This window comes from Leptinotarsa decemlineata, unplaced genomic scaffold (genome assembly GCF_025532065.1).
Source record: "Leptinotarsa decemlineata unplaced genomic scaffold, Ldec_3_MD MMD2_tig00026347_RagTag_RagTag, whole genome shotgun sequence".
In the NCBI taxonomy this organism is placed as follows: Eukaryota; Metazoa; Arthropoda; class Insecta; order Coleoptera; family Chrysomelidae; genus Leptinotarsa; species Leptinotarsa decemlineata.
In genome coordinates, this window is record NW_027412698.1 from 3,861,134 (window position 1) to 3,876,862 (window position 15,729).

Sequence of the window (15,729 nt, forward strand, 5' to 3'; positions counted from 1 at the left end):
ACTTGGGCGTCTTGGCCTCAACAACCAGTCTCGATAAGCTGTTTAACGAGATAACACCGTGAAATATCATACAGTCCACTATATTCAGTAATAAACAAAATAATTCAACGAAGTGTATCATCTTTAATTTCCAACACACCCTGTACATGTTTTTTTTCCTAAACGATGAGACACCCTGTATGGCAGTCATGTTTTTTTCCTTAACGCCCGTGGCCATATTTTTTCTTCAATCCGATTTACATTCATTATTATTATACTATTTTCCACGCTGACATATTTGAGACACCCTGTACATGTTTTTTCTCAAACGATGAGACACCCTGTATGACAAACATGTTTTTTTCTTTAATGTCTGTGGCCATGTTTTTTCTTCAATCCGATTTTTCGTTCATTATTATTATTATATCATTATTTTACGCGCTGACGTATTTGAAACACCCCGTACATGTTTTTTCTTAAACGATGAGACACCCTGTATGACACACGTTATTTTTGTAACTCCACCGCGCTCTTATCTATCAAATGAATTTACTCGATGCTCATTCCATCCTTCTATGCGTCGATCACGTCGCACACGTCTCTTTCCCACTCACTCCCGTAAGTACGTCCCCTAGGGAATACGTAATAGAACTCTTGTATTCCCTCTACTATCATCAAAACAGTCGTTTTCCTTCTAATTATTATCAATAAAAACAATAAATGAAAAACATTCTTAAAATGTATGAAAAATATATAATAAATATATAAACCTATACATATCTGAAAAACACGTTGAGGGAATAGAACTGGAAAAAATGAACTCAATATACATTTCCATAATAATTAACATTACATGATACAATCAAAATATTTAAACTCAAAATATACCATTTTTAGTAATAACACATTGCACAAAACTAATTCAAAACAAATAAAAATACTTGAGGTGATATGGTAGCAGTAGGTTCAAACTAAATTTTTTTATTTAATCTTTCTTTCGCTTTAACAAGCTACAATTTCATAACAGCCTCAATTTCTGCATTGGAACACTTATTTTTCTGTTCATTTTGCACTGCATCTGAAAAAATGGAAATGGTTGTGAGAATATAACTATTTTGGCTGATGATTTTTACCTATCAAAGTTGAACATAAATTCAGTGATAAAAAGTTTTTTTTTTGCTTGAACCCAATCCAACTGTACAGAATTGCCAGTTCATCGTGCAAGACACGCTGTTTCAATCTCTTCACCATTACTTTGAAGTTTGTGCCGCCTATAACGGAGAGCTCTTCCACCTAGAGAAAAAAATAATAGTAACACAACAGTTATCACGATATAATCCCTATTGCCGACCAAACTATTGGATGAGCCCAATTCAATGATTTTTAAATTCTCAAATATCAATAAAATTAAAGACAAAATCTATAAAAATATAGTCTCTCCAGAAAGTGATGAAATTACTTCCAAATATATATATATATATATATATATATATATATATATATATATATATATATATATATATATATATGTATATATATATATATATATATCCAACTATCAATAGAGCTTCCGTACATTTACAATTTTCTATCAATCGGGCGTCCGGTTTCAATGAGGCGTCCATATATGGACGCCGAATTGTTTCACCATGCCAGGCAGTTCAGAGGTTCCCTATCTTCCATCTGACAAAATTTCAGATGGGCGCCTATTTATCAATTTCATTGTCAAAATTATATGTATTGGCGTATATTCTAGTTGAGTCTTTTTTATTTTGGTGGCGCTCGGGAGGTACGCGTATACTTGTGCCGTATATTTTTCATACATGTGAGCGATTATGAGGCGTCCATATAACTGACAACAATGCAATAGTTTTTGCGAGAGGGAAGTCTCAATGATTTGTTAGAAATATCGTTGATTTGGTATGTTTGTAGGTCGGCGCCGGTTTCATACACAGGGTGACAATTTGAAAACTTACAAGGTCTATCTCTGAGCAACCAAATAAAATATAAGAAATCGCTGAAAACAACTTTCATAATACAAAGGGAGAAACAAATGATGTGATGACTAACTTGTTTTTTCTCTCACACCCTTGCCCCCAGCCACCACAACTTCATATTTTTGAAAGGCAACCACCTACTTGTGATACATTATCTGAAAGCTCTTAAGATATGCTCTTCAATGGTACTCTTCAAAGCTACATTCGATGCAGTAAGTTTTGGTTCATCAAATAAAAGAATTCATTCAGAATAAATTTTATTTTCTATTATTAATTTAGTAAATTTTCAAAAACATGATTTTTACCATCGTAGCATTAATATTAAGACTTGAATATTTTACGCCTCTTCTATTTTTTTTTATTCGTCTCGATAATAGATAGGGATAGATAGGGAAGGAGAGTGGCACCTTGTTTTAGAGGTCTTTCGAATACCTTTACTACTCTGTCAACAGAAAATTTTTGTGACGATTAGTTTTCGAGATAATTTGAAGTTTTAAAGGTATTTGCATTGAGTTCAACTCTTTTTAAAATAAATCAAATTGTTTTTAAGGTGCAAGTTACGTTCAGAACTCTCATAAAAAAAATAAATTTTTGCTTTTTATGACAACCTGCTAATACGTGTCCATTTGATGTCGAATTATTTGTTTATTACGAGGAGATTTCTCCGGGGGATGGGGTTGGTTACCACCATTACATTTTAGGTAAATTGAGTGGCACCTACTTATGAAGGTTGAATTGCCTCTTCAAGAAGTTGTTAATAAGAATCACCGGTTGAATTTCCATCAATGAAAAATGAACCTATAATATGATTGCCTAATATTCCGGCCCAGATATTCAACTTTTGGGGATGTTGGGTATGTATTTCTGCGTATTGTCTTGGGTTTTCATCCGACCAATAACGGCAATTGTAACGGTTCACGCAACCATTTGAATAAAATGAGCTTTCGTCCGAATAACAGATGTTATAAAGCAGTTCGGGATTTTGCATTAATATTTCACTCATGCCCTCACAAAACTCCTGTCTTCGGTCAAAATCATCCTCACTTGAGTTCACGAACAAGTTTAATTTTGTAAGGATGGTATTTGTGGTTTTTAAGGATTCTCCATGCGATCATATGGCTTATTCCTGCCATTGCGGATAAACCTCTGGTACTTAACCTGGGATTGGCGATGACTTGACCAAACACTACAATCGCATTATCGTCATTCACTACCCTTCTCTGAACATCACTTTTTTCATTTAAAACCGAACCTGTCTCCCTGAATTTTGTGACCAAATCCAGAACGTGATTTCTGCTTAGGTGTTTACCAGGTTTTTGCTCGTTAAATAAAATTGATGTTTTATTAGCATTTTGGTCGTTGCCAAAAAATGAAGCAATAACTGAAACCCTTTCGGCAGTAGTGAAAGAAATGTTTAAACAAATAACAATACACGACCCGTTTCAACAAAACAATCGAACGTTGTTATTTAACAAAAAATTGATAAGAAGAACTGCTTAAAATTTTTTTTATTTAGGCATACAAGTTACCGAGTGGTCTGTCTAATGTATTATCAACATGGCAATTTTAACTTCAAATTATCTCGAAAACTAATCGTTACAAAAATTTTCTTTTAACAGAGTTGTGAAGGTATTCGAAAGACCTTTAAAACAAGGTGCCACTCGACCTACTTTCCCCATCTAAATAAAGGTCGTCGGACGCACCTCTCTGAGGGGGTGCGTACTACAAAAAATCTGATTAGTCTGAAAGGTGTCCCCCTTCAATTAGAAATCGACGTGTCCGAGCTTTTTTGAAAATCTTACTTTTTATATTCAAAAACGGCTCTGTTAGGTTTTCGTTGTTACACACTGTATATAGAAGAAAATGTAAATGGCGAAATGTATGATCACATGCTAGAAAGATCTATCGAACCTCGGATAGTTCATGAATTAGAGAATCACAGAGACATACACGGCAATTTATCTTTGAAAGAAAATGTATTACATTTTCAACAGAATGGGGAACCTTATTATTTTGTAGTTCCAGTTATTCAATGGTTAGATAATAATTATGCTGATCAATGTATTGGAAGAAGAGATTCTACTGAATGGCCTCTCACATCCCTGGACCTATCTCCTCTAGATTTTTTCCTCTGGGCCACTTACTTAAAATAGGTTGTTTTAAAGACGACGCAATCTGATTCAATAAAGCCACTGAAGGAAAGAATAATCCAAGAATGCTGAGCTATTTTCAGAGAAACATTTGCCAATGTTTCGGAATGACTTTCGGAAATGAAAATTGCGAAAGTTATAAACAATTTAGTGAAAAATAAAAAATGGGTCCAGTTTTTTGGAAATATCTCAAAAACTAATTGGAATTTTCAAAATCGAAAAAAAAAATTCGAAAAGAGGAAGAAATTTCCTATCGAAAAGTCCTGACTACCGGAACTGTAGGACCAATATTTATAATTTTCCCGGAGCTCTGAAATAGAGCTCTAAATCGGGTGTTTAGCCGCGTGTAGGCCGTGCGTGTTTAGGTTAATTTTACAAAAAAAAAATTTATAGCATATAAAATATATAAATTGAGGAATGAAAAAATTCAGTCATATACTCAAAAGATAAATTAACAGTAATCTGTCGGTAAAAAATTTTTAATGAAATTATTAGATTTATTATGCTATTGTTAATTAACAATTTTTTATCACTCGATTATCATTATTGCAAGTGTGATATTTTTCAAACTAAAAGTGTGGAATTTTTTTCCTTCCATAGAGTTATGATTATAACGGTTAGGAATTGATTTACTTCCAAAATATTGAAAAATTATTATTTTTCAGTTATTTATTAACCATTTACTGCATTTTTGAATTAAAAAGTTTATTAAATAATCGAAGAACAATTTTTTTTTGATTATTATTATTAGTATATTTTTTTTCAAATCAGAAGCTACATAAAAATATTTTTTTTATTTCATCACTTATTGTTTAAAACTTTGTTATAAATTCGATAAAAAATGGAGTGAATAAAAAAATGCATGGTTTTTTTCATTCATCAATTGCAACTGGAACAAAAATGAAATGAAAACATTCATTTGTTTATAACAAATTGTTTATTCAATACACAATGGAGAATTTTAAAAATTAAATTGTTTTTGTTCCGGATTAAAAACAAGATGAATAATTATTTTAAAAAATTGGTTTCTTAATATTATTAATTGGTGGTAAAAAAATTGTTACTCAACAAATGCGTTTTTTTGCATTGTAAAAATTTCTTCAAGAGACAATTGAAAAAAATCATGATTTTTATCAAAAATTAAGATCCAAAAAAAATTCAATCATGTTATAAACAATGCATTTGTTTATAATAAATTTTTAAACAATGAGTGATAAAAATTTTAAAGAAATATGTTCATCTAACTTCTGATTTGTTGATGATCGAGCGATAGAAAATTGTTAATTAACAATAGCGTAATAAATCGAATAACTGCAATAAACATTTTTTACCGACAGATTATTGTTCATTTATCATTTGAGTATATGCCTGAATTCTTTCATTCCTTAATTTATATATTTTAAATGCTGAAATTTTTTTTAGTAAAAATGGCCCAAACAGGCACGGCTCACGCGCGGCCAGACAGCCGATTTCGAGCTCATTTTCAGGGCTTCGGGAAAATTATATATATTGGTCCTACAGTTCCGGGAGTTGAAACTTTTTTATAGGAAATTTCTTCCTATTTTCGAATTTTCGATTTTGAAAATCTCAATTAGTTTTAGAAATATTTTCAAAAAATTAAATCCATTCTTTATTATTCTCTAAATTGTTTATAACTTTTGCTATTTTCATTTTCGGAAGTCGTCCGTTTTCAAAAACTTTCTAGACGCTATTCCGAATCGAATGACACCTCAACCATAATTTTCGGAGACTGCTGAAGAAAGTTCGGAAAAAAGCACTTCTTGATCAGATTAGTCAAGTTCAAACATAGCTTAACAATCTTTCAACAGCTACAGATTGGGGATGAGAAAAAACAGAGACTCTGTTTTTGCCCATGAAAACACCATAATCATTGGCAGGTTTAGAATTACTGAAACTAGTTCATTGTAGTTGCATAGTAGGTATCTAACTGCAGTAAAACTTAAAGCAGTAGAAAAACAGTGATGAGTGCATCCGATGTTGTTGGGATGATGACAATTTCAACTTCGAGTACGGCATGATTGTTGATCAACAAAATACTAACCATCCAGTATATCGAAAACTGATTCAGGCATTCTACGTATCAAACTCAGATACTAACTCTGACGGTTAAGAATGCGTTAATAATAAATTGTTTTGGTAATAAATGATAAAATTAATTATGAAAAATGTTTCTGTCAATTTGTAGAGAAATGTCAATTATGATTTTCAAAATAGAAAACATTCTCCGAATAATCATTTGAACATTCGAGATATATAAAAAAACGTTCATAAACAATTAAAAATCGTATTTTTTTCTGAATATCATATTATGAAGATAAAAATTTTTTGAATTCCCATACGGTCATACACAATTTATAAACAAATTGCGCTAAAACAGTTTGTTCAACTTACCGAATGTCTTTATTTGATACAGAAACAGGATATAATGATAAATATATAGAAAAATTAAAACAATATGTTATGTTACTAAAAAAAATCATAATGAACAAAATATAATGTTTTTGAACTTTTATAATGTGATCTTGTGGAGCACATTGATAAAAAGAGATTCACGTTCATTACAAGACCAAACACGACTATGATACGATATTTCATCATGGAATCCTAGTGCCTATCTTCCGGCTCCATCATCAGATCAGCTCCAGAGTACCTACCATATTGTCATCAAAATCACATAAAACTGCCAATTTTCATAACGCTACGATCTTTAAAAGATGGTTAAATTAGTTTTCTTAGATTTGACTACATAGTTACATACATACATACAGGTCGACCTAATAAAAGCGTATTAAAAACGAAAAACTCTAGAAAAAATTAAAAAATATTTAGGTCAGTCCTTAAAGAAATATTGAAAAATGCATGACTCGAAAAATCGTATACCATACACGGAAATGAATCTTGACAGGTCTTGATGCCTTCTAGATGGCTATCCTGTGTAGTGTGTATCAGCCAAATGGAATAAATATGACACTGAGTAAATATGACTGTGCTCAACAAAACACTCAGGCACGTCCAATTTTCAACAACCAAATTTTTCAATGCTCAATAACTCAGTTAACGGGAACAACAACTCGACCACGAACTCGGGCTTTGCAACCATTACCACATCGCCTCTGATAATGTATACCGCAGTAGTAGACGAAACGTCAGGCATAAAAACCTGCAAACCACGCAAACGCTGAAAACAGATTTTACACTGTCATCTACGGCCGTGAATATTTACATTCTTTGGTAATTCATATTATTTATCCTATCGTCTGTCATTTTGGCGTCTTCAACTAGTTTGAATACTTTGAATTCTTGCTGTTTTCTAATGGAAATATACAATGAACTTTTTGTAATTAAAGTTGAACTTTCAATAATCACACCATGCATGTGTCGGTTTCACTTCTCCTATCATTATATTCGGCTCGCTTAAATATCATACAGTGTTAAAATGGAAATATGCCAACCAAGACAAAAATTATCGAATGATATTGAAAATTTCGTTATGGAATAAACTTTTCATGATCAGTCAATATCACTTGGTACCTATGTAAAAATGAAATACATACCGGCTACCTGAAATCCATACGCAATTTGTCGTTGGCACAACGCTTGTTGAAAAACAGATGTGAAGAAATTAAAACCCACTTGCTGCCTACATTTAATGCGGTAAATATTGGCAACGTTGTAAGGATTCCCAATAATCTATTTCATGTATGAAAATATACTTATTGGACTCCCTATTATCAATCAGATGTCTGATGATGGTGTATACTGAGGAGTTCTTATGAATGTTTGACGGACGGACGCTCTACTATCGAATCAATAGTGAACTCAATTTTTTTATGGTGGTAAAAATGTCATGCCAGCCTACAGAAATCAGTTTTCTAGTACTTACCATGAAATATATTCGGTAAATTCTTCAAATTATGATGGACGCCCTATCAGCGCATTCAATGTATGGATGCCATATTGATATCGGGATGTATATATATATATATATATATATATATATATATATATATATATATATATATATATATATATATATATATATGTATATATATATATATATATATATATATATAGATTCACGTGAAAGGGAAACCCTGTAATGTTCAAAGAACACCTCGTGAATCTGGGGACATGGGATACGAATTAACTAACTGTCACTTTGAATTTTTGAAGTTTATAAGCATCAGGAAAAACCTATCTCGGTAAAGAGTTCCAAAGTTCAGCTGTTCTATTGAAAAAAAATCCCTGAGAGAGAGAAATTCGACAGGTCTCCAAGTTCACAACAAAAGGGTGAGAATTCTGCACTCGACGAGTTTTGTGTTGTAATGTTCAGCTGTTCTATTGAAAAAAGATCCCTGAGAAAGAGAAATTCGACAGGTCTTCAAGCTCACAACAAAAGGGTGAGAATTCTGCACTCGACGAATTTGGGTTGTAATGAAAACATAATTTATATTATATAAATACAAGGGAAATATACTAACCACTTTAGATACATTCTCCTTATTCTGAAGAAAATCTTCGAACAGATTGAGATCTTTTTCAGTTCTCAGAGGTAATTTGAATTGATCCAATATTGATTCCTGTTGTACAGGATCTTCATATTGCCTGCTCTTAATCAAGTTTATATTAGAAATGTCTTGTGAAATCTGGTCCATCTTGATGTTCAAAATATTGAGCTGTCTCAATATTTGCCTTTTGAAATTTTCATCTGCAAAAACAATAGATGTTTATAAAAATAATCATACCACATTCACCATGGAATAGGTTGGATTCGGAAGAACTTTTTTGAGTTTGTGAGATACTGACTTCACTTCTACTAGCTTCAACAGATTTCGATTGAGATTTCTTCAGTAGGGAGATATACTGAAAAATTTCGAAATTTTGTATCAGAGATTAATTTGAGAAAAATGTTACCTTTAAAAAAATGATCTTCCAACATCTCGGGTTGTGTTCTTGACTCCACACCTGAAAAGATATATTTATCAATACTAGGAATCAGGAAATCACTTATTTATGGATGTACAATGTAGAGAATTAGTCATCGAAAAGGTCTACCTATAAATTCTCATTGCTTTTGAGTAAAAATAAATAAACAATATGACGAAGTTGAATAAAAAAATAACAAAAAATAGGGGAGGACCTCTTCAGTGGATAACCTTGTACACTTATGTGAAATGATAATCCACATGTGGTTTCATTCTTTGAGCTATTAACACGAGTAGTATGTGACTGAAAATGGGAGAGTAGTTACCTTTCCTATTTTGACTAGCCTTTGGTTGAAAAACTGGTATTTGTTTCACACAATACATATCGTCTTCAGAATCCGAGTCTGAGGAAAATACAAGTGTACTTTTCTTCCTGATTCTTTTTGCTTGCTCTAAATCAGATGTTTGTTTGAAGGTGATTGACAATGTTTCATGATGAATTTCACTAGTTCGGACTTCCATTGTCTATTATATAAAATGATTTGAAATCCCTGAAACACCTAAAAAGGAATAATTAAAAATGAATAGCTGAAAATAACAATTATATTGAGCAAAAATAAACCTGAAATGAAATAATAGTGAAATAACCTACAAGTAAAAATATAACAATTGAATAAATAAAAATAAAGGAATGAAAAAAGAAAATAATAAAAAGTGCAGAGATTCCAAGTCACGTTAGTTCACGACGTTTCGATTGTTAGTATCTACAATCGTCACCCGAAGACGATTGTAGATACTACAAATATCAAAAACGAAAAATATGTGATATTTTCAATGAAAAAAATGGTTTCCTAATGTTATCTTTTTCACTCAAGACCTCAAAACCATTATCCATGATTCTTAAATTTCGAAGAGCTAAGATACTGATTCACTTCTTTCGATTCTGCTCAAAAACAGATGAATGAACATTTAGATGTTGTTGAAAGTTTGATACTTATTATTTTGGCGTGGAATTGAATCACCAGTTTCCACAAGTCCTCAATAGAATCTAGAACTTTTTTGGTTTACATCTGATGAGTTTTTCGACCAACTATATAAAAATACCTACCTAATAACTTCCATTCCTTTGAATCTTATATTATATAATCTGGCTCTCAAGAAGCATGTATCCTGTGAATGGAGCCTCTTGGTTGTATATTTTATTGAAAAGTGTTATTTTTTTATGTTTTCTACGATCCTGTATGGGTATTTTGATTAGAGAAACCTTACCTCATGTTTTATTTCATGATCACAGTAACCTAATGGTCTTTCAGCCTCATGTTCCTTTTTATCACAGGAGCCTGGAAAAATGAATATTTAATTGATACCAACACTCAACGAAACATACCTTCATACCTGATATATCTGGAGACTCACCAGCATCTGTTTTCTCTTGTTCACAATTATCATTTTCTTGTTCATAATCTCCACAATTCTGTTCACAATTTTCATTGGAAATAGATAAAGTTATCAAACTTGTTGATGAATGAATTCGATGAACTGTTAATCAACATAATCGATGCCAATAGAAAAATCTATGAAACTGTATTCGACATTGCATTTTTCTGTAGGTACATGTATTTTTCAATTTCTTCTTCCTGGATTAGTTTCAACTCAGTTTTTTGCTGAAAATATATAAGAAAAATATGAGCATTCCGTTATAGTGTCACGACATCATTGAAATTATCCAAATTTAGAATTTTCTGACATGTATCAATTTCAATATTTCAAAATAGAAACTCAACACTAAACTCACCATTCACAGCAATCAATTTTGCTTCATATTCGTAACCCTTAATCTGCGTCCTCACTGAGTCGATACTGTCGATCGACTCTCTCCATGGACGTTGTCGCCTTGGAGTGTACGTGACACGCGACTTTGTCGATCGACATGTCGATTTGTTTTCCATCGATTTTCGGTAAACATGAAAGAGCAGTCGATCGACTTTAGTGTGTGGACGTGTTTTCGATATTCGACAAACCGTTAGTACTCAATGAATTCTTGCCTTAGTGACATCGTAGCCGTGTGTTTTCGTCGGAGAAATGGAATGGGAACAAGATAAAGTCATAGCCTTTATTGAGGCATACCAAGTAAAAACAAATTTTTGGGATTCTAAAACCAAAAACTATAAGAACAGAAACTTGAGACATGATGCCCCTATGGAAATTGCTAAAGAATTTCACGTCAAGAAAGAAGCAGTAGAACAAAGAATTTGTCAATTGGTGACAGAAGTAAAAAAAAATAAAGGACACCAATAAATCTGGCTCTGGTACGTAAGATGTGTATAAAAGTAAATGGTTTGCTTTTGAAGCCATGAAATTCTTACTAGACGAAAATGAGCCCAGGGAGATGTTGGATTCAGAGGAACGTATAGACATTTTTTATATTTATCGTATCATACATGCATATAAATAACAAAAGGTTGTGAAGCACATAATTTGGAAGTAAAACAAAGGATAAAACTCATCATATTTTCGAAATTCAATTCGATTATTTTTAAAAATACTAGGAAAATCCAAGACTTTCGGTGGTATATACAATATTTAGTTTTACGTAGAGTGCTAATAAGGGTTACGAAAAACTTGTTTTCTGCTTCATTTCGAACACTTTTTCTAAACTTCAGTTTGTAAAAGGTTTTTATTAATAAACGTTGAACAATTGCATGACAACTAAAAAGACTCAGGAAATCGCAAAAAACAAAACTACTCCTCCTTACGAATTATTTCTAAATTAATGTGGTCAAACGATAAATTTTAACATATTTCGTATTGCAGAGGAACTTCTCCTTCAGGTGTCATAAAATAGTATCTTAATGTGTTTCTCACTTGGTGGGCACGCACTGCACTCTTTCTGGGTAAATCTGCCAAGCCAGGAGGAGTTCCATTATCATAACTTGAATCAGAGTAGTCAGAATCAAATGTTTCAGGGGGATTATGAATGTTCTTAGATGCACTTTTTCTAAGAAAATTGTGCAAGTAACATCCTACTAACGTTACCTTGCAGGAGGTTTGGGGTACCAATTGCAATGGTTTGCGGAATATTCGAAATACGTTACATATTGAACTGGAACTTATTTACTATATATTCTTGTTTCTATTAAAATTGAATTATCCTTATATGTCTGTCGTTGAGGAAAGTTTTAATTTGAGTTGATGAGCTAATTTATTATTTTCAGTTGTTGCGTAATGAACTAGACTCCGTTGAATTCCTAGGAGTTTGTGTTCAAATTATTGTATCAGTTCTAACTATTTTAAGGGTGATAACCGGTGATGCATGCAGAGACATCACGAGTTGCCTACAATTCGCACACTGGATTGAAAATTATTCGCGATATCGGAATGCGCGTTTTTGTGTTGCAAAGTTATAAAAAAGAAATAGGCTCTCGAATTTTCGTTCGCTGAAAGATGACGACCTTGCTAATTTCATGGTAAAGCAAATCAACGACTGATCTCAGCCAACCCCATATCAATCATTTTTTCCAACCCCCTTACCAAGTGTGAATAATGTAGATTTGAATAATTTAGTTAGTAAAATCGTTGCATATGTAATAGAAAATTCACAAAATGATGGTTTTACAAATAAGCCTGTACATACCAATAATGCAAATGATGTAAGACCACGTGACCACTATACGCAAAGTAATACCACAGAACAATTTTCTTTCAGTGATTTAGCCAAAATTTTACCAACTTTTGATGAAAATAGCGACTTGCACCCCTCGGATTTTTTAAGATATCTGGAAGGGAGCGTTGATTTGCATGTTGTGCCATTTAATAAAATAAAGCTTGTATTAAATAATTCCTTCATAAATTCTGAAAAATTATGGTGGAATGCTCTCTCCAGTACCTGTAATACGTATTTAGAATTCAAGAAAGTTTTTCTGGATCAATTTTGGAATGCCAGGCAGCAAAATAAATTAAAGTTGCTGCTTCGTTGACCACTTCAACCATTGGGTGGCTAAAGCTCAATTTTTACAACCCCCTTATACACAGCAAGAGCTTATTGCCATAATAGCGCCTCATTTTCCACCCAACGTTGCTGGTGCTTTATACGGAGCGTCAACGCTTAATGAAGCCCTCAAGAGGTTGCGTTACGCAGATGAATTCTATAAAAATTCTTCTAGAAAAAGACAACAAATTCCTTTTGATTCTGAGTATACAAATACTCGATCAAATCAAAATGATAATTTTCATTCTAAAAATAAATACCAAAATCAACAAAAATTTTTTTCGAATAACAATAATAAAACAAAAATAGCAAATTTGGAAGTTTATGAAGAAGAACAGGGAAACGAGCGAGATTCCCAACATTAGGCTCAAATGTTGGGGCTATTGTACAAAGAGCAGATTTTATTATCGCTAATAATCCAAGAAATGAATTACTAGAAGAATGCAATTTTGAGCACACTTTATCAGAGGATAGATCGCCTGTCATTGACATACACGTGTATGGACTGACTTTTTCTGCACTCATTGACAGTGGCAGTCGTGTCTCTGCATTATCTGATGAAGTGTGGTCACAGCTGAAACAATATCATAATATTATACCTCATTTTTTTTGTAACGGCATTCGAGCATTCAAAACTAAAGCCAGAAAAGTATCTTGCCAAGCACAGATTAATTTCAGAGCTGGAAAAATGACAAAGGACAAAAGCTTCATAAATGAGTTTTTAATTATTACCGGGCTTTCTTTCCCAGTTATCATCGGTTGTGATTTTTTAAGAATTCATTATGCTAAACTGGACTCGTCAAAGAAAACCTTCTGCCTAATGCAAGACTCTGAAGTTTTTACAATCCCTGAATCACTTTTCGAGTATCAAGGAGTTGAGGAATCATTTGAACTGAACGCTCTTATTAATAAAAGTATTCATCAAACATCACAAGTTCTGAATGAGCGTGAAGCTAACGATTTTTCACTCATAATTCAACAGAGTCATATCAATTCAAGTTATAAAAATATTTTTCATGATATACTTAGGCAGAATTCGGAACTTTTTTCAAATATACCGGGTTGTGTGAAAAGTTATGAACATTCAATAAGATTGAAAGATTATTCTGAGTTTTTTGTTAGACCTTATCCCATCCCAGGGATGCAATCGATTCAGCAATAGCGCAAATGGAATCCTGGGGGGTGATCGAAAGGGCCACTTCAAAATATATTTCTCCCATTATGACAACAAAAAAGAAAGACGGTTCTGTCCGAATGTGTCTGGACGCGAGGCGATTTAACACTGTTCTGGAGCCCGATTATGAGTTACCCCGTCCAATTGAGGAGATTGTGAAACTCTTACATGGTAAGAAAATTTTAAGTACCCTTGATCTCACCCATGGATACTGGCAAGTACCCATAAAGTATGAAGATAGACAATATTTCGGCTTCATGGTAGGTACTAGAACATACCGTTTTTGTCGACTACCATTTGGTTTAGCAACTGCATGCTCTTCATTTTCGCGTTGTATCGATATGATTTTCGAAAATAATCTCAAAGATTTTCTTGTTACCTACTTAGATGACATTTTAGTCATGAGTGAAAATGAACAGCAACATCTTCAACATTTGAATATAATTTTTTCTAAATTGAGAGAGGCAGGTCTCACTCTCAAGTTGGAAAAATGTAAATTTTTCCGACAAGAGATGCCTTACCTGGGATATGTCATAAGTCCAAATGGCGTGCGTCCTGACCCGCAACGTGTTCAATCCCTAGGGGATTACAAACGTCCCACCAATCGTAAGGAGCTACAAACATTTTTGGGATTCTGTCAATACGACAGAATGTTTGCTTACGGTTTTGCAGATATGGTGGCTCCCCTCACCCTACTCCTCAAGAAAGAACACCCTTGGTATTGGGGTGAACACCAAGAGAATGCTTTCCAGAACATCAAAGCGGAAATGGTCAAAAATACTCTTCTCCATCATCCTGACCCCCGATTGGTGTGACATGTCCAATCAAATGCCAGTGATTTGGGAATAGCGGCCATACTTTATCAGGTAAAAGATGGAACACAATGTGTAGTCGCCTATGCCTCCCGTCTATTATTATCAAGAGAAAGGAATTACGGAATTTTTGAAAAAGAAGTTTTGGCAGCCCTTTGGTCCATTCAAAAGTGGCGAATGTACTTACTGGGTACTAAATTTGTTCTACATACTAATTGTAGGGCTTTGACTTATATAAATTCTTGTAGGTTATTATCTCCCAGGGTCACTAGATGGGCGCTAGTCCTGCAAGAATTCCATTTCACTGTTGAACATATCTCTGGTATTGACAACGTTGAGGCTGACGATCTGTCACGGTATGCCTGTGTTCGATATCCGTCTCCTGAAGACAAATGTTTTCAGATATTTTCTTGTTTCAAATTACCACCCACTTTTCAGAAGATTATCTCCGATATTATGGAACATCAACTTCAGGATGTTAAATTGAAAACTATAATAAATAATTTACCTAACGATATGCGATTACAGGAACTTTTTGTAATGAGGAATGGAATTTTATATGAACAGGGTCATGACCTTCACCATTTTTTGTTATGCGTTCCCAAACACTTGGTAGAACTCTTTATTAGAATGTATCACGAGGCTTTAGGTCATTTCGGGGTGCACAAAACATGGATAATGAT

General features: G+C 33.1%; 1 protein-coding gene across 2 annotated transcripts; it reads right to left on the reverse strand.

Moving 5' to 3' along the window:
- Positions 1–718: 718 nt before the first annotated feature.
- Positions 719–11,808, reverse strand: LOC141486110 (uncharacterized). 2 transcript variants are annotated; one of them, XM_074183828.1, is made up of 7 exons: positions 10,868–11,808; positions 10,468–10,736; positions 9,399–10,412; positions 9,062–9,112; positions 8,629–8,855; positions 1,113–1,272; positions 719–1,057 (listed from the first exon to the last, which is right to left on the reverse strand). In XM_074183828.1, exons 3-7 carry the CDS (start codon positions 9,592–9,594, stop codon positions 990–992), a joined length of 702 nt encoding a protein of 233 aa, XP_074039929.1. In that variant the 5' UTR covers positions 9,595–10,412; positions 10,468–10,736; positions 10,868–11,808; the 3' UTR covers positions 719–989. The 2 variants fall into 2 exon arrangements, with proteins under 2 accessions (XP_074039929.1, XP_074039930.1); XM_074183829.1 differs by lacking the exon at positions 10,868–11,808 and having other exon boundaries at positions 10,468–10,844.
- Between the last annotated feature and the right edge of the window lie 3,921 nt (positions 11,809–15,729).